This window comes from Ranitomeya imitator, chromosome 1, assembly GCF_032444005.1.
Source record: "Ranitomeya imitator isolate aRanImi1 chromosome 1, aRanImi1.pri, whole genome shotgun sequence".
Lineage (NCBI taxonomy): Eukaryota > Metazoa > Chordata > Amphibia > Anura > Dendrobatidae > Ranitomeya > Ranitomeya imitator.
In genome coordinates, this window is record NC_091282.1 from 809,852,653 (window position 1) to 809,872,894 (window position 20,242).

Consider the following 20,242-nt stretch of genomic DNA (forward strand, 5'->3'; position numbering starts at 1 on the left):
GCCATTTTCAAGATGGTGGTGCCCACCGGGAGCCACGAGGAGCATCGGGGGAGATAGGTAAGTATTGGGGGGCTACCTGGGACCCCTTTTCTCTGTCCTCCGATGTGCGATCACATCGGAGGACAGAGAAATTAAAAAAAGATCGCTTTTTTTTTTTTGCGATCGCCGGTAAACGGTTCATTACCAGCGATCGCAAATGCGGGGTTGGTAAAAAAAACCCCCGAATCATGTTCTCTGGGGTCTCGGCTACCCCCGGCAGCCGAGACCCCGGAGAAAATCCGACTCTGGGGGGCGCTATTTACTTTTTCCACAGCGCCGTTAACAGCACTGTGCTTTAAGTACCCTTAGTGGCCGCCGTTAAAAGGCGTATCGGCGGTCGCTTAGGGGTTAATACATTTAGCTGCTAACATTTTTTCCCTTCAATCTTATAGCTAGACAGCCCTTTAACACAGTCAAAGGAACTTTTGGAACACTTCAGATATACAAATAAAGATTCAATTTAATAAAGTAAAACAATTAAAAAAAACATTTAGGCCATATTCACACGATCCTTTTTTTCATGCGGAATTGCCGCGATTTTCCCGCTGCGGGTCCGCAGCTGTTTTCCATGCAGGGTACATTACATTGTACCCTATGGAAAACAGGAACAGCTGTGCCCACAATGCGGAAAATCAAAAAAAAAGCCGCGCTGAATAGCTGCGGGAAAAAAGAAGTACCATGTCACTTCTTTTTTCGGAGCCGCAGCGGTTCTGCACCCATTGACCTCCATTGTGAGGTCAAACCCGCAGTAAAACCCGCAGATGAAAAAAATATCTGCGGGTTTTACTGCGGTTTGTGGTGCAGAACCGCTGCAGCAGGAAGTGCGGGGAAGCGGGCGGAAGTGCGTGGGCGGAGTGTGGCTGCCCCCCCGTACTCCGATCCCGCCCCCCCATGCTCCAATCCCACCGCCCCGTGCTCCGATGCCCCCCCCAGTGCTCCGATGCCCCCCCGTGCCCTAATCTCCCCCCCTTATACTTACCCGGCGTCCCGGTGTCCGTCCGGCCGTCTTCTCCCTGGGCGCCATCTTGCAAAATGGCGGGCGCATGCGCAGTGCGCCCGCCGAATCTGCCGGCCGGCAGATTCGTTCCAAAGTGCATTTTGATCACTGAGATATAACCTATCTCAGTGATCAAAATAAAAAAATAGTAAATGACACCCCCCCCTTTGTCACCCCCATAGGTAGGGACAATAAAAAAATTAAGAATTTTTTTTTTTTTTTTCCCCACTAAGGTTAGAATAGGGTTAGGGTTAGGGGTAGGGTTAGGGGTAGGGTATTTTCAGCCATTTTAACCCTAAAAAACTTCCTAGAAAACACACAGACTCTGCATAGAAAACTGCATAAAAAAAAAGGATCAAAAAAAGGATCAAAAAACAGATCAAAAAAAGGACCTGCGTTTTCTGCCAAGAGCTGCAGTTTTTTAAAAAACAGTCCTGAAAAAAAAAAAAGGATGGAAATCAGGAACGTGTGAACATACCCTTAATATCAAAGTGGTTTATGGAACCTTAAAATGTGCAAAATTCGTACATGTCATTTAACCCCTTTCCAACCTATGACGTATAGGAACGACACAGATCGTGTCCCAGCGTTTGATGAGGGCTCCGACACAGCCTGCATGTTTACAGGCCCCTGACAGCTGAACTGATCAGCTGTCTTGTGCCCCCAAACAGTCGTGGGTGGAATTGAAATCCACCTGCGGCTGTTAAATCTCTGCCATTTAACTTGCGCAAACCAGATGCGCTTCACTAGCTCCACCCATCAGCAGTCACATGATAATGTGTGGCACAAATGGGTTGACATGACAACTCTAGGTCTGCAGGAGACCCCTGTGGTTGTCATTGCTCATCTGTTATGAACGCCCACCCCATGGCTGGTGAACAAACTACAAACAACGACAGACTGGTACAAAGGAGGGAGGGCCCTTCCCTTGTGAGCATATTCTACAGCAGTGTTCCCCAACTCCGGTCCTCAAGAGCCACCAACAGGTCTTGTTTTCAGGATTTCCTTAGTATTGCACAGGTGATGGAATTATTGCCTGTGCAGGTGATGCAATTATCACCTGTGCAGTACTAAGGAAATCCTGAAAACATGACCTGTTCGTGGTTCTTGAGCACTAGAGTTGAGGAACACTGCGCTACAGGATAATGAGGATGGAGACAGAAGATTGTGGGTTGCGATGGGGAGAGGCGTTATTGCAGGCTGTAAACCTTTTTGGGGGAAAAAAAAAAAGAAGGCTTTCAAGTTCTATTTAAAAGGTTCCAAGTGTGGTGGATAATTGGATTTGTTGCAGTATAGAATTCCAGAGGATGGGGCATACTCATGAGAACTTTTGGAGGCAATTGGGTGAAAAACGTAAGAGTTTAGAGAAGGGTAGGTGGTCTTGGGAGGATCGGAGGTTGTGTGTTAGAAGATATTGGGAGATCAGTTCAGAGATATAGGGAGGAGACATTATAGACTGTCTCATAGGACAGTGTTAAGTTTGTTCTGGATACGTTGGGGAATTAGGAGCCAATTAAGTGATTTGCAGAGGGGGGAAGCGGAGGAGTAATATGGGAAGAGGTGGATTAGTCGTGGAGCAGAGTTCAGGACGGACTGGAGAGATGCGAGAGTGTTAGCAGGGAGGCCACAGAGGAGAATACAGCAACAACATTTTAGTAGATTCAGGGTTGAGGAAAGGACAAATTCTGTAAATATTTTTGAGCTGGAGGCAGCAATAGCTTAGATGTGAGGTTTGCAGAACAGGGCAGAGTCAAGTACTCCGAGGCAGCTGACTTCCAGTACTGCACAAAGTGTGGAGTCTTTAAATGTGATAAATCGGGTAGGGGAGGTTAGGGGAGATTGGGGAAAGATGAGGAGTTCAATTGAGTTTTAGAAAGTGAGAGGAGGAGAGGAAGGAAGATATGGCTGATCGATACACTGATTCTGGACAGCAGAGAGGTGACATCTGGGCTTATTTTTGCTAGGCGAGATGTTTTATAAAAGGTACCATTTTGGGATAGATGTGACCTTTTGATCGCTTGTTACAGCATTGTTTGTGGAGTTGCAACGACAAAAACAAAAAACAATTTTAGCGTTCTTGATTTTTTTGTTTACCGATCGGATTATTGATAGATTGGACATTTCTGAACACTGATAACATGTGTATTTTTTAATATCTTTATTTTTAATGTGGGAAAGAGGGTCGATTTGACTTTTTTCATATTTGTTAACTTTTTTTTTCCCCAAAAAACTTTACTTCATGACTGGAGGTATTTTCGTTTTTCGCTCTCCTTCCCAGAGCCATAACTTTTTTTTTATTTTTCAGTCAAAATGGCCATGTGTGGGCTGTTTTTTTGTGGAACAAGTTGTAACTTTGAATGACAGCATTGGTTTTAACATATCGTGTACTGGAAAAAAGGAAATTGCAATTCCATGTTTTTTTTTCTTTATCATGATCACTAAATTCTGACCAGCCATTATGATTCACCAGGTTATTACGAATTTACAGACACCAAATATGTCTAGGTTTTTGTATTTGAGTGGTGAAAAATAATCCAAACTTTTGTTAAAAAAAAAAAAAAAACACTTACCGAGACCCATGGCATCTTCATTTTTCATGATCTGGACTGGGTGATGGCTAATCTTTTGCGCGCCGAGCTGACGTTTTTATTGATACAGTTTTGGTGTAGATATGATCTTTTGATAATCAGTTATTGCATTTTATTGTAATGTAGGAAAAAGGAATTCTGACATTTTGAATTTTTTCTCGTTACGCTGGAAACAGCTGACATGTGCTGGGAAAGATGTGGGCTCAGCGCCAGAGATTACATCAAAGGGAGAGATTCCCAAGTGGGCGTACTATTAAGCCAAACGTCAGAAAGGGGTTAGTAATCCCCTCAGGAGAAATGAAGCTGCAATTGTCTGGTCACTTGTGCTATATACAGCAATGCTGCTTGGATTCAAATAAGCTCAGTAATGACAAGCACCGAGGTATTCAACAGATCCCCCAGTTGCAATAGCAACCCATATGCAACCTATAATCACGTCACGCGCGCGTCCTTAAAAACGGACTGGCAGCACAAAATGACTGTTCAAACAAAGTCCTGCTACTCGGTGCTGCACCGCAGGGCCAGTCATTTAAATACACTTTTCCATCTGCTCGTTATCCCCTCATCTACACCTCTCTTTTGGATTGACAGCTAGAGCCAGAGAAGCACAGAGATAGGTGGAAACCAAGCAGGCGGGATGGTATACATAAAGATGTAGGTGTACACATCAAAGCTTGAGAGCAGCATTTAACATGTTAACAATTACAGGCGGTGCTCAGCTCCACCCTTCGAGAGGCAGGTCTCACCCCTGAGCCAGCGCCATACACCCGCTTACCACTTGCGCCGTACATGTACAGCGGATGTCATGGTGGGGTTAAGATATGTCATCAATACCTCCCAGGTGTTGCACTTCTGCCAATTACTGTAGCTGTTCTCGGTTACTGCCAGAACACAACAGCTCCATCAGTTCTATAGTGGCCATGGTATGGAACTGCAGATCCGCCCCCTACTCAAATGAATACGGTGTGTTTCTGTAGTACCTGGCTAATGACAGGACTGCTGATGGAGATGCTGTGTTCCGGCAGCATCTGCGAAATTCAAGCCGCCGCTGGTAACAGCTGATCTGTGGGAGTGCTGGGTGTCGTACCCACATTGAGCGGATATTGATAGCAGAAGGGGATACAACATTATCCAAATCAGCAGTCAGGTGAGTAAATCACGTCACCACTGTTTACATAACCTACATAAGGGGGTCTTCAACTGAAAAGCTGGAGCTTCGTTATAAAGCCATCTCCAACTTCAGGTCAGAACATAAAATATAGACCTTTCAGGACATTTTTTTTTATAAAGTGGTGAACAATTTAACTGCATATTGACCCCAGTCAGCTCATAACTACCACTAAACCTCTAAAAAGCTCAACTATTCTTCCAATAAAACTGTTGTGTTATACTGTCCCTTACCATTAAAAGGGGCTATACAGTTTTGGAAAGCCCCTGAGCAGCATATGTACTTTGTAAAAATTACTCAACTTCCCCTGGTCGATCGCGGAGTCCCACCGCTGCTCCGGGTGTGTGTTATTACATCATGTCGACAGCACTGCAGTCAGTAACTGAGCTCAGCAGGTGTGCAGCATAGGCGGTATCAGCTGCTGAGCTCACCGATTAGCCGATGGCACTGTGGACATGATGTTAGTGCTACACACAACAGTCACCTAGAACAGTGGTGCAATTCAGTGTTGGATCAAGGGAGGGCGAGGAAAGGAAAGATTATATATATATCTCCATCCATCTAGCCACATCTCTAGCCATCCCTCTAGCCATCCCTCTAGCCATCCCTCTAGCCATCCCTCTAGCCATCCCTCTAGCCATCCCTCTAGCCATCCCTCTAGCCATCCCTCTAGCCATCCCTCTAGCCATCCCTCTAGCCATCCCTCTAGCCATCCCTCTAGCCATCCCTCTAGCCATCCCTCTAGCCATCTCTCTATCCATCTCTCTATCCATCTCTCTATCCATCTATCCATCTCTCTATCCATCTATCCATCTCTCTATCCATCTATCCATCTCTCTATCCATCTATCCATCTCTCTATCCATCTATCCATATCTCTATCCATCTATCCATATCTCTATCCATCTATCTATCTATCTATCTACACACACAATCTACTATATAAGATATTCATTGGTCGCGGCCTCTGTCTGTCATGGAATCCAAGTCGCTGATTGGTCTCGCCAGTTGCCTGTCATGGCTGCCGTGACCAATCAGTGACGGCCACAGTCCAATAAGTCCCTCCCTACTCCCCTGCAGTCATTTCCCGGCGCCCGCTCCATACTCCCCGCAGTCACCGCTCACACATGGTTAATGCCAGCGGTAACGGACCGTTAAAAATCATTATATACTCACCTTCCGCCGCCTTTCCCGCTCCTCGCGACACTCCGTTGACCGCTCCATGCAAGCAGCAGGTTCCGCTGCTAAGGATGGTAAGCTACAAGGACCTGCGATGACGTCACGTTGATGTGACCGCAACGTCATTACAGGTCCTGCGCACCTGCGCGAGAATGACCTGCCATGACGTCACGTTCATGTGACCGCGACATCACAGGTCCTGCGCGCCTGCGTGAGAAGGACCTGCCATGACGTCACGTTGATGTGACCGCGACGTCATTACAGGGCCTGCGCGAGAATGACCTGCCATGACGTCACGTTCATGTGACCGCGACATCACAGGTCCTGCGCGCCTGCGTGAGAAGGACCTGCCATGACGTCACGTTGATGTGACCGCGACGTCATTACAGGGCCTGCGCGAGAATGACCTGCCATGACGTCACGTTCATGTGACCGCGACATCACAGGTCCTGCGCGCCTGCGCGAGAAGGACCTGCCATGACGTCACAGTCATGTGACCGAACTACAAGGGGCCCTCGGAAGGCGAGTACCGTATATGTTTATTTTTTAACCTGTGACATACGTAGCTGGGCAATATACTACGTGACTGGGCAATTTACTAAGTGACTGGCCAATATACTACGTGGGATGGGCAATATACTACGTGGCTGGGCAATATACTACGTGGCTGGGCAATATACTACGTGGCTGGGCAATATACTACGTGGTTGGGCAATAAACCACGTGGGCTGTGCAATATACTACGTGGACATGCATATTCTAGAATACCCGATGCGTTAGAATCGGGCCACCATCTAGTATATATGTATGTATGTAGGTAGGTAGGTAGGTAGAAAGATAGATAGAGCATTTTTTTAAACTGGGAACCCCCTTTTGTTACATCCAATGCTCAGGCAGTCTTACTACATTCCCCAAAACAAGTCAAATGCCAATAACAGAAATATGTGCACAAAAACATCCGGAAGCCATGAAAACACAGTTATGTGAAGGCAATTACTTGAACTGCACCCTGAAGCCTACAGCGAGTTGAGATAAGTAACATAAGTAAGACACATTAGGTTGCCAATGTGAAAAGTTTGGGTGGGGGAGTAAAAAGGTACAGAAACAGATGCAGGAGTTTGTGTTCACGTTATAGTAATGTTTTTCATTGTGTACACATGAAGGAATTAAACGTTTCAGAAGGACGGCCTGCTTGTTGCTAAAACACCACATGGGAATAGAATCATCATAGATGACCCTTGGAAATTGAATAACTGCACTGTTTTGTTTGAAAAGTTAATATTGGTTGTGTTGTTCACATGGTCATTGGATTTCGCCCCAACGGTCTCTGAACGAGAGGGGGGGGGGAAGGGGATGTTCTGCAACCTTTGCCCAGGAGATGAGAAGAGCAGAGCTGGTTTATTTTGAAATGTGCAGAGAATGGGTGAACCTACTGATAGATGTAACTTTTGACATTCCCTCGTGAAGGCCTTTTTAGGTCACTGCCATGTTGCCTCCAGATGGAAACCACAAGCTAGAACAGAGAAATCAATTCTTTATTGAAGGATGTGCGCAAGTACGCGAGTCATTTAGCTGACCCAACTGCTTCCTCCTCCTCCCTGTCAGGAACTTTTGCAGTGACTTATGACTCATACAGGGAAAATTGACCTCCTGTTTCTACATTGAGCTTAGGATTCACCTAGTCAGTTTTTAATCACATGATGTCTCAGATCTAATGGAAAAGAGAAGAATTGCGTAGATGAAAATATGAATGGCCTATTGAAACAAACTATTAAACGACAGCTGACTGGCTCGCATGTAGCTGATCTGCAGTCTTTTAATGTCCGCACATTAATGACCTCTTCACTGTTCGAGTACTTGGCAACATGAATGGGAGGGACAGAGCAGAAAAGGTAGAAATATATTATTCACATGAGAAGCTGCTGCAGACCAATGTAATGTATATAAAAACGCTGCACATTATTTATAATGGCCTATTCAGTTTAGGATAAAACGTTTAATGGGGTAACCACTTTAGTCCCGTTAGGTTAGACAGATCTTGTTGGACACTGCTTGTAAGAACAAACACTTTAATCGTTTATTACAATTTGATGACACTTTTCACTTGTTTACAGTTTTTTGCCTAGGAGACCAACCACTACTGCTGACTAGCTTGTAAGCACTCTGCCAAAGCTGGCCGGATTTAGGATGTGGCAGCACACAAAAGAAAAAACAAAAAACACACAGTGCTAAAATCTCAAGAATGGCTGAAAATATGAACAAACCGTATGACACGATTTAATTTCTTGTATTTACAAGCAGGATGTAACAATGCCCATTTATGATCGACATTTATAACTAACCTTGTGTATTTGACATTACAGAATCACTTCATAAATTACCTGCATATCTTGAGGCCAATTACTTTTTACAGCCAGCAGGGAGTCCAGAATCTTTCGGGTAAACTTTTCCCTCACAGGATCATCTCCGCTAATAACATAACAGGAAGAACGCAGCCACTTGAAAAACTCTTCATCCACTGTCTGAGCAGCAGGTCCACCAGGGAGGTAAGCAAGGTCTACGTAAACTGGCAGCATAGGGGGCGAAGGAGAGACTGAATGTGGGACTCTGGAAACTTAAGGGGAGAAAACATTTTTTTTAATAGTCTTACAGATATAATAGTAAAAGTGAGCATTTTAACCCCTTAGTGACGGAGCCACATTTTTGAAATCTGATTAGTGTCACTTTATGTGGTAATAACTCTGAAACGCTTCAACAAATCCCAGTTATTTTGAGACTATTTTTTCGTGACACATTATACTTTATGATAATAGTACGTTTAAGTCGGTATGTTTTGTGTTTATTTATAAAAACAATCAAACATTTGAGAAAAATGTTTAAAAAAATTTGCAATTTTCAAACTTTAAATGATTATCCATTTAATCCAGATAGTCATACCATAACAAACCATTAATAAATAATATTTCTCTCATGTTTGCTTTACATCAGCACCATTTGTAAAATGTTCTTTTTTTTGTTCGCATTTTAGGAGGTTTAAAAATGTAGGAGTAATTTTTCATTTTTTCAAGGAAATTTACAAAATGTATTTTTTTACGGACTTATCCATGTTTGAGGTGCATTTAGGGGTCCCATATATTGGGAAACCCCAAAAAGTTATACCATTTTAACCCATTATCTACCAATGTCCTTTTTTGGGACGCCTAATCTTTAGCTTCTAGCAACTAAGATTTTATAATTTTTATAATTAGGTCCAATTTTTTTGTATTGTGTTTGTAAAATGAATGTTTTCAAAACAGGAAATCATGTCATTGTCATTTTTAATTGAATATTGGGACGTCCTTTTCTGAAAAATCCGTACTTGTAAAAATTTTAATTTGGCAAGTAATGAGTTAAAAACAGCACCCCCTGACATACTTAAAACTGCTGTCAGGTTGTTTATTAACCCTTCAGGTGATTTTCAGGAATTAATGCAAAGTGGCATGACAAATGAAAATGTGTATTTTTACCACCTAAATGTCGCTAACTTCTGAACAGGTTACAACAGCCGTCAGACTCCAAGGCCGATATTTGTTCGTGAATTGCCATGGCAAATATCAGGACCACACAATCATGATCTGAGGGCACCGATTGGGATAAAGAGGGAGACTCCACACACTGTTAACCATTTATATGATGTAGTCACTATTGACAGCAGCATCTAAGGGGTTAAACTAATTTGGACGGTGCCAACACTGATCTTGGCTGATGCCTGTTGTCAGCTATAGTGTACAGCCAACAGCTGCTGGATTGTCACCTGTATGGGGAGGCTATTCTCTTATATCTCAGGTCAGTTAAAAGACGTATTGGCTGTCATTAAAGGGTTAATGAGGAGAATATAACATTAGTGTAGACACTAGCAATGACTGCAAATGCCAACCACTTATAAACACTGTGGCAATATGTCCATTTCTATTCATACCCAAAAAAAAAAAAAAAAAGCCGCAATTATGAATGGTCACAAAAAACCCTTCATTTCTCTGATGACATCATGTGTGTTATCGTTAGGAGTTTAAACAATGCCAAATATGCATAGTCATTTGCATTATCTGGTTAAAAATTATGATTAACAAGTCTGATTTTAACCCCTTCATGACCCCAGCTTTTTTCGGTTTTGCGTTTTCGTTTTTCGCTCCCCTCCTTCCCAGAGCCATAACTTTTTTATTTTTCCATGAATTTGGTCATGTGAGGGCTTATTTTTTGCGGGACAAGTTGTACTTTTGAGCAACATCATTGGTTTTAGCATGTCGTGTACTGGAAAACGGGAAAAAAATTCCAAGTGCAATGAAATTGCCAAAAAAGTGCAATCCCACACTGTTTTTTTGTTTGGCTTTTTTGCTAGGTTCATTAAATTCTAAAACTGACCTGCCATTATGATTCGCCAGATCATTAAGAGTTCATAGACAACAAACATGTCTAGGTTATTTTTTATCTAAGTTGTGAAACAAAATTCCAAAGTTTGCTGAAAAAAAAAAATAAATTGTGCAATTCTCTGATACCTGTAGCGTCTCTATTTTTCGGGATCTGGGGTTGGGTGAGGGCTTATTTTTTGCGTGCTGAGCTGAAATTTTTACTACCATTTTGCTGCAGATATGTTCTTTTGATTGCCCGTTATTGCATTTTAACCCCCAAGGGTGGTTTGCACGTTAATGACCGGGCCAATTTTTACAATTCTGACCACTGTCTCTTTATGAGGTTATAACTCTGGAACGCTTCAACGGATCCTGATGATTCTGACATTGTTTTCTTGGGACTTATTGTACTTCATGTTAGTGGTAAGCTTTCCTCAACATTACTGGCGTTTGTGAAAAAAAAAAATGAAATTTAGCGAAAAATTTTGAAAATTACGCAATTTTCAAACTTTGAATTTTCATGCCCTTAAATCACAGAGATATGTCACACAAAATACTTACCAAGTAACATTTCCCACATGTCTACTTTACATCAGCACAATTTTGGAAGCAACATTTTTTTTTTTTCGGGAGTTATAAGGGTTAAAAGTTGACCAGCAATTTCTCATTTTTACAACACCATTTTTTTTTTTTAGGGAACACATCACATATGAAGTCACTTTGAGGGGTCTATATGATAGAAAATACCCAAGTGTGACACCATTCTAAAAACTGCACCCCTCAAGGTGCTCAAAACCACATTCAAGAAGTTTATTAACCCTTCAGGTGTTTCACAGGAATTTTTGGAATGTTTAAAAAAAAATGAACATTTAAACTTTTTTTCACAAAAAATTTACTTCAGATCCAATTTGTTTTATTTTACCAAGGGTAACAGGAGAAAATGGACCCCAATAGTTGTTGTACAATTTGTCCTGAGTACGCCGATACCCCATATCTGGGGGGGAACCACCGTTTGGGCACATGGCAGAGCTCGGAAGGGAAGGAGCGCCGTTTGACTTTTCAATGCAAAATTGACTGGAATTGAGATCGGAAGCTATGTCGACTTTGGAAAGCCCCTGATGTGCCAGAACAGTGAACCCCCCCCCACCCCCCACAATTGACACCATTTTGGAAAGTAGACCCCCTAAAGAACTTCTCTAGATGTGTGGTGAGCACTTTGAACCCCTAAGTGCTTCACGGAAGTTTATAATGTAGAGCCGTAAAAATAAAAAAAAAATCATACATTTTTCACAAAAGTGATTTTTTCGCCCCCAATTATTTATTTTCCCAAGGGTAACAGAAGAAATTGGACCCCAAAAGTTGTTGTCCAATTTGTCCTGAGTACGCCGATACCCCATATGTGGGGGTAAACCACTGTTTGGGCGCATGGCAGAGCTCGGAAGGGAAGGAGCGCCGTTTGTAATGCAGACTTAGATGGATTGGTCTGCGGGTGTCACGTTGCGTTTGCAGAGCCCCTGATGTACCTAAACAGTAGAAACCCCCAAGTGACCCCATATTGGAAACTAGACCCCCCAAGGAACTGATCTAGATGTGTCGTGACAACTTTGTCCCCCCAAGTGTTTATAACAGAGCCGTGAAAATAAAAAAGTTTTTTTTCTCACAAAAATGATTAATATAGTATAATTAGTAATCCCAACCGTAAATGTAATCCAAACCGTAAGCATAACTTTAGCCCCAACCCTAACCCCAACCCTAATGGGAAAATAGAAATAAATACATTTTTTCTATTTTATAATTTTTCCCTAACTAAGGGGGTGATGAAGGGGGGTTTGATTTACTATTCATAGCGGGTTTTCTAGCGGATTTTTATGATTGGCAGCCGTCACACACTAAGACGCTTTTTATTGCAAAAAAGTTTTTGTGTCTCCACATTTTGAGAGCTATAATTTTTCTATATTTTGTTCCACAGAGTCATGCGAGGTCTTGTTTTTTGCGGGACGAGTTGACGTTTTTATTGGTACCATTTTCGGGCACGTGATTTTTTTTGTAATCGCTTTTTATTCCGATTTTTGTTAGGCAGAATGAACAAAAACCAGCAATTTATGAAATTATTTTTTTTTTTTTTTTTTTGGGGGGGGGGGGGGGGGGGCATTTATACCGTTCCGCGTTTGGTAAAATTGATAAAGCAGTTTTATTCTTCGGGTCAGTACGATTACAGCGATACCTCATTTATATCTTTTTTAGGTTTTGGCGCTTTTACACAAAAACTTTTATATAAAAATAGTTATTTTTGCATCGCTTGACTAACTTTTTTTTTTTAACTGATGACGCTGTATGGCAGCTCGTTTTTTGCGGGACAAGATGACGTTTTCAGCGGTGCCATGTTTATTTATATCTGTATTTTTGATCGCGTGTTATTCCACTTTTTGTTCGGCGATATGATAATAAAGCGTTGTTTTTTGCCTCTTTTTTTTTTTTACGGTGTTCACCAAGTTGGTTAACTAGTGGGCCAGTTTTATAGGTTGGGTCGTTGCGGACGCAGCGATACTAAATATGTGTACTTTTATCGTTATCTTTTACTTACATAAAGAAATTTATTTATTGGAACAGGCAGTGCAGGAGGCTTGCCGGAGCCTGCTCTCAGCAGGAGAATGGAGGAGACCCTCGGAACAATGCGATCGCGTTGTTCGGAGGGTCTCAGGGAAGCACGCAGGGAACCCCCTCCCTGCGCGATGCTTCCCTATGCCTCCAGAATGCTGCGATCATGTTTGATCGCAGTGTTCCAGGGGTTAAAGTGCCGGGAGTGGTCCGTGACCTTTTTTTTATTGATAGATCAGGCGATTCTGAAAATGCCGATACCAAATATGTGTATATTTGATTTTTTTTAATTGTTTTATTTTGAATGGGGCAAAAGGGGGGGTGATTTAAAAAAAAAAAATATATATATATATATATATATATATATATATATATATATATATATATATATATATATATATATATATATATATATATATATATATTTTTCAGATTTTTTTAAAACTTTTTATTTCTTACTTTTGCCATGCTTCAATAGTCTCCATGGGAGGCTAGAAGCTGGCATAACCTGATCGGCTCTGCTACATAGGTGCGATGCTCAGATCGCTCTTTTTATGTAGAATTGCTGCATTGCTATGAGCGCCGACAACAGGGTAACGCTCACAGCAATCCGGCATCAACAACCATAGAGGTCTTTAATAGACCTCTGGTTGTCATGCCAACGCATCGCTGACCCCCGATCACGTGACGCGGTCAGCGATGCGCGCTTTTCCGGGCCGATGGCTGGAAGCGCTAGTTAAATGCCACTGTCAGCGTTTGACAGAAGCATTTAACTAGTTAATAGCTGCGGGTGGATCGCAATTCGACCCGACGCTATTGCGGGCACATGTCAACTGTACAAAACAGCTGATATGTCCTGGCTTTAAAGCGGGCTCACCGCCGAAGCCTGCATCAAAGCGGGGGTTCTGACCTCAGACATACTATCCCGTCCGAGGTCAGAAACGGGTTAATGAAATCTGTCAGTAGGATCAATCCTTCTAAACCATCTATATTGCCATGTAGGTCATCAAAAAAATATGGTATTTTATTTAGCTTTTTAACTAAGATGCACTATTTTACTCCAAAAATTTGGAGTAAAATGGGGGGTGGGGTCTTATAGTCCTGACGTACCTGCTGTGGCTGGGGAGGGGCAACGGTGGAGCAGCAAGTCACAGGAGGCAGGAGCCGGCTGCTGCGGCTATCTCCCGTGCCTGCTGCTAAAGAGAAATGAATATTACCATGGTCATGGAGAGCAGTGAATATTAATTTCTCTTTAATAGCAGACACGCTGTTAGCCGCAGGCTTCATGTAGCTGCTGGGCACTGAAGCGCATCTGCTAATTAAGGGAATGAATATTCATTGCTCTCCACTCCCATAGGCGTGGAGAGCACTGAATATTCATTGATCTTTAAAAACAGGCTCACTAACCTCAGCCGCTAATTTTTTTATATTTCCCTCCTCTAAAACCTAGGTGCGTCTTATGGACCAGTGCGTCTTATAGTCCAAAAAATAGGGTAACACCTTGATATCGGTCATCTTATGCCAGAGAAATCCACATTTTTCTTATATGTAAATGAGATTTTAAGAACTATGAGCTATACACTGATCTACACTAGAATCTGCCCCAGAACTTTTTATAAATGAAATGAGGCACTACTGTGAAGCCCCAGGGTTCTGGTTGTCACAGTGGTATTGCTTTCCTCACGGGGAGAGTGATATCACGCTTGGAAGTGATGGAGGATTCCTTTTGACAGGTAATTAGCACATACAACACCGTTCTAACTCCAGGCCAGAAGGGGGAGCTCTACACCCGACTTAAGGGGAGCTGCTCTCTCTGATCGGGAGGAGGAGTTAGTTGCTAGGCAGTTACGAAATTTAAGACAGCTGGTGCCAGACAGACTGGAGCAGTGCTGTAGCTCCTGGATAGCGAGATACAGAAGGAAGAGCAGCTTTTAGTGAACGTGCCGGAGAGCAAAGCACAGGAGAGTGACAACAAGGGAGAACAGTTGCGACTGGGCTACCTCCGTGACAAAGCGCAGATACCAGTAGCCGGAAGACCGAGCCAAATCTGCTGATGGTCTGTCCAATTGGGGCTGTGTAGAGAGAGAAGAGAAGGGGGCCAAGGACTGAGCCCTGAGGTACCCCGACAGTGAGAGGAAGAGATGAAGTGGAGCCAGAGAACAGAACACTGAAGGAGCGGTCAGAAAGGTAGGAGGAGAACCAGGAGAGAGCATTGTCCTTAATGCCTAGTGACTGGAGCCTAGAGAGTAGGAGAGGGTGGTCAACAGTGTTGAAAGCTGCAGAGAGTGGTCACCGTTACATTTTGCTGTCAGAAGGTCATTGTCACCTTGATGAGTGTAGTTTCTGTCGAATGTAGGGGGCGGAAACCGGACTGTGAAGGGTCTAGGAGCGAATGATTGGAGATTTAACGGGTAAGGTGGGAGTAGATCAGGCGCTCCAGGAATTTTGAGATGAAGGGGAGATTGGAGACCGGTCTGTAGTTGTTTGTGCAGGATGGGTCGAGGGTGGGTATTTTTAGTAATATAGTAATGATAGTGTTTGAAGGTGGAGAGGAAAATGCCAGAGGAGAGGGAGAGATTAAAAATTGTAGTTAGGTGAGTTGTGACGACTGGAGAGAGAGACTGGAGGAGGTGTGAGGGAATGGGGTCGGTGGTGCATGTAGTCGGACGAGAAGAGGAGAGGAGCTTGGAGACTTCTTCTGTGATGGGATCGAATGTGGAGAGTGAGCCAGGGGAGATGCAGGGAGGGATGGGAGTCATTGCACTTGGTGTATGGGTGCGGATTTCCTGATGGATATTGTCTATTTTCTCTATAAAGTCTGTGATAGGGTCTTGTGCTTTTGGCCTGAGGAGGGAGTGAAAGGTGTTAAAAAGTTTCTTGGGGTTGTTCGGTAGTGAGGAGATCAAGGTGGTGTAGTAGGACTGTTTGGCGAGGTGAAGGGCAGAGTTATAGGTCCTTAACATAAATTTGAAGTGTATGAAGTCTTCTGGTGTGCGTGTTTTCCTCCATAAGCGTTCAGCACTCCTAGAGCATCGCTGGAGAAATTGGGTTTGCGATGTGAGCCAGGGCTGTTTCTCTCTGTGTTTGGAGGTTCTGAGGGTGAGGGGAGCTACTTGGTCAAGGGTGCTGACTGCGTGGTTAGAGAGCCAAGCTTTAAAAATGGACACATTACACCTTCCATTTGAAAAACTTTATCTTCATATTCCAGACACGATTTTTAGATCCAATTATCATGCTTTCACCCTGCCATAAAACATCCACATCAAATTTGAAGTCACTTTGAGGGGTCTATGACAGAAGATACCCAAAAGTGACACCATTCTAAAACCTGCACCCCTCCAGGTGCTCAAATCTACTTTCAATACGTTTATTAACCCTTCAGGTGCTTCACAAGAATTTTTGGAATGTGGAAAAAAAATGATTTTTTTCACAAAAAATTTACTTCAGATCCATTTTTTTTTATTTTGACAAGTATATTTGGGAGTGTAGAATTGCTGAATTTCTTTTGGCGGGTGAGGAGCCATTTTGCTTTTCCAGAGGCTTTGAGCTACCAGTAACGTGGAAGCCCCCTATATTTCCGTTAACAGATGACGGACCTGAGTGGGGACTTGCTTTTTTTGTGGATCGAGTTGAAGCTTTTATTGGGAACATTTTACATAACATTTATGATCACATTTATCCATCGCTCTACGCTGAGCACTTACTTTGGGGTTTCCATCTAAATCTCTGAGTGACGTGATTCAGATGAAACCCCCGAGGGATCTATTCACTATAATGAGGCAGCAGAGTTACTGTGGACTCCATCTGGCCTCTGTTCAGTATTGTCCTTTTCAGAAATGCACAAAACTGTGGCCGACGGCACTTTTATACAAACCTAAAGACAGGCACTGCCAGATCACAGGTCAAACGGTGCCCACAATTCCTCCATCTGCCTCATTATAGGGAATCTTCTGCCAGAGGCTCTGTCTGAATCACGTATTTCAGAGATTTACATGGAAACCCCGATGCAAGCTGAGCACAGGACAAATATGCTCCAGGCCTTACTGCGATCTTTGGGAGGCAAAATGCACAAAATCAACAGCAGGTGAAGAATTGTTTTTTTATTTTTTACGCCGTTCCTCGTGCGGTATAAGTGATTAGGCGACTTTATTCTCCGGGTCGGTGAGATTACAGCGATACCAGATTTATAATCAGGTTTTTATGTTTGGCTGCTGTCACACACTGAAAGACGATTTTTATTGCCAAAAATAGTTTTCGCATCCCCATATTTTGAGAGCTATAATTTTTCCATATTTTGACCCACAGTCATGTGATGGCTTCTTTTTGAGGGACGTTTTTATTGGTACCATTGTAGGGCACATGACAATTTTTGTTCATTTTGCCTCCCAAAAATAGGAATAGAAAGCGAACAAAAATTCAGGATTTTTTTTATGGGAGGGGGGGGGAGGGGGTGTTTAGCTGTTCTGTGTTTGGTAAAATTGATAAGGCACATTTATTCTTCAGGTCAGTACAGTTACCTCATTTGCATGGCTTTATTCTGAGAGCTAGAACTTTTATATACTTCTGCTGATGGAGCTGTATGGCAGCTTGTTTTTTGCAGGATAAGATGACGTTTTCAGCGGTACCATATTTATATCAGTCTTTATGATTGCGTGTTACCCCACTTTTTGTTTGGAGGTATGATGATAAAACCTTGTTTTTTGCCTTGTTTTTTATATTTATTTTTTATGGTGTTCACTAAAGGGGTTAATTAGTGGGACAGTTTTATAGGTTGTGTTGTTGCGGACGCAGCAATACCAAAAATGTTTACGTTTGCTTTTTTAATACAAATATTTATCGTTAACAAATCTTTATTATATTTTTTATTTTATTTTTTTAAAACTATTTTTACAATTTTTTTTTTGTTTACTTTTTTTACTTTGTCTGCTAAAGTCACTTCAAAACTGAATAGGTCCCTAAAAAAGTGAGTTTTGTAAATTTCCTTGAAAAAAAAAAAGAAAAGAAAAATTGCTGCTAGAATTGTAAACCTTCTAACATCCTAACAAAATAAAAGGATATTTTAAAAATGGTGCTGATGTAAAGCCAACATCAGCGACATGTTATTTAATGACTTGTGTAGTATGACGGGATTAAAAGGATAATCAAAGTAAATTTTTAGAATGTTTTGACAAATGTAATATTTTTTTGTAAATAAAAGCAGGAAATATTGACAAATTTACCTTTAGGCTATGTGCACACGTAAGAAAAGAGGTGCAGAATTTTTTGCACACAATCTGCATCTCCTGGCAGAATCTGCAGCTGCGTTTTTTATGCGTTTATGCGGTTTTAGTGCGTTTTTTGTGCGGAATTGATGCAGATTTTGTGCAGATTTTACCACTGTGGATTTCTATAATAGAGGGGTGCAGAAACGCTGCAGAACTGCACAAAAGAAGTGACATGCACTTCTTTGAAACCTGCAGCGTTTCTGCGCGGATTTTTCTGCACCATGTGCACAGCTTTTTTTTCACATTGATTTACATTGTACTGTAAATCACAGTGCGGAACTGCAGCGTTTTTTGCTGCAGAAAAAACCGCTGCAGTTCTGCACTAAATATGCATCGTGTGCACATAGTCTAAAAGTATAATGTGTCACAAAAAAACAGTCTCAAAATCAATGAGATCTGTTGAAGCGTTCTAGACTCACCACCACGTAAGTGACACTGGTCAGATTTGAAAAACGTGGCCCAGTCACTAAAGGGTTAAAGTTAGACAGATTTCTAAGTGAAAAAAGAGTGAAACACCAACAAATCTGGCATTTTAAGACTGGCTAGTCAAGTTTGCACATAGAATTAGTATTTATTAACCTGTCCAAATACATTGTAATGGAACACTGAATATAAAGGAAAAAAACTGAAAATATTTTTAAAATGAAAAAAGTAGCAATATATAAATATCAATATTTATTTAATTTACTATACTTTATGTGGTTCTTATTGGACATTTGTTATTGAAGGGAATCTGTCATCAAGTTTTTCCTACCCCATCTGAGAGCAACATAATGTTGAGGCGCAGACCCCGATTCCAGCAATATATCACTTACTGAGCTGCTTGCTTTCATTGTAACCAAATCCCTGTTTTCTCTGCTGCAGATCTACCAGTACTCTGAAAGCTGAGCTCTGTATAACCCCGCCCACATCACTGATTGGCAGCTCTGTCCATGTACACACAGCTGGCAATCGGTGGGGCGGAGTCATACAAAGCTCATGACTATATGGCAGCAGGTTTACTAGACCTTGAGTGATCATTTCCTGTTGATTTTTATCAAAAATACAACAAGCAGCCTATTAAGCAACATATCGCTGGAATCAGGGTCTCTACATCTACATTATGCTGTTTTCAGATTAAGCGGAAAAACCCCGGTGACAGATTCTCTTTAAATTGTGAGACTTCAGCTACTGCAACACATCAACCTCAGTCAGATGAGTTGTCTATACTAACAGTAGACTTGCATGTAGGTTTTAAAAAGGGATTTTCAGCCAATAAAATATATTCTTAAGGCTGTGTGCACATGTTGCTGATTTTTCGCGTTTTTTTCGTGTTTTTTCCTGATAAAAATGCTAGAAAACCGCAAAAAAACAGCATACATTATGCATCCCATCATTTTTAATGAATTCCGCAATTTGTGCACATGATGCATTTTTTTCCGCAAAAAAAACGCATCGCGGTAAAAAACACAGCATGTTCATTAATTTGGCGGATTTCCCACTATATAATGCATTGGGAAATGTCCGGAAAAATCTGCAAAAAAAAAAAAAAAAGCACCAAAAACGCGGTAAAAACGCATGCAGATTTCTTGCAGAAGATTTCAGGATTTTCCCAGGAAATTTCTGCAACAAATCCTGAACATGTGCACATAGCCTAAAGGTTTCAAACTAGTCAAAAATAAAACAAATTCTACTTTTAGTCACTGACTCACCACAGGCAATGTTCTGGCACTCAATCAGAAATTCTGAGAAATATATGCTCATTACTGGCTGAGGCAGTTCACTGATGTATCAGGGATTTTCTGAGCAGGAATTTTCAGACATTTCTTGTATGACAAGTAAGGGACCAGAAAGGAAAGATCAGCAAGCTATGAATTAACACATGTGGAATTATTTACCTAACAAAAAAGTGTGAAACAACTGAAAATATGTCTTATATTCTAGGTTCTTCAAAGTAGCCACCTTTTGCTTTGATGACTGCTTTGCACACTCTTGGCATTCTCTTGATGAGCTTCAAGAGGTAGTCACCGGGAATGGTCTTCA

General features: G+C 42.0%; 2 protein-coding genes across 3 annotated transcripts in view; one reads left to right on the forward strand and one right to left on the reverse strand.

Moving 5' to 3' along the window:
- Positions 1-20,242, forward strand: part of LOC138649125 (acetylgalactosaminyl-O-glycosyl-glycoprotein beta-1,3-N-acetylglucosaminyltransferase-like) — a 207,653-nt gene that overhangs the window by 166,192 nt on the left and 21,219 nt on the right. The window contains exon 3 of the transcript XR_011315244.1: positions 8,334-8,516. The gene's annotated coding sequence lies outside the window, so the exon portion shown is untranslated. The remainder of the gene's footprint in view (positions 1-8,333; positions 8,517-20,242) is intronic.
- MAP1S (microtubule associated protein 1S) overlaps positions 1-20,242 on the reverse strand; it is a 110,172-nt gene that overhangs the window by 4,892 nt on the left and 85,038 nt on the right. For both annotated transcript variants that reach the window (XM_069739267.1, XM_069739276.1), the window contains one exon: positions 8,352-8,584. In XM_069739267.1, the coding sequence (XP_069595368.1) occupies positions 8,352-8,584 (233 nt within the window). The remainder of the gene's footprint in view (positions 1-8,351; positions 8,585-20,242) is intronic.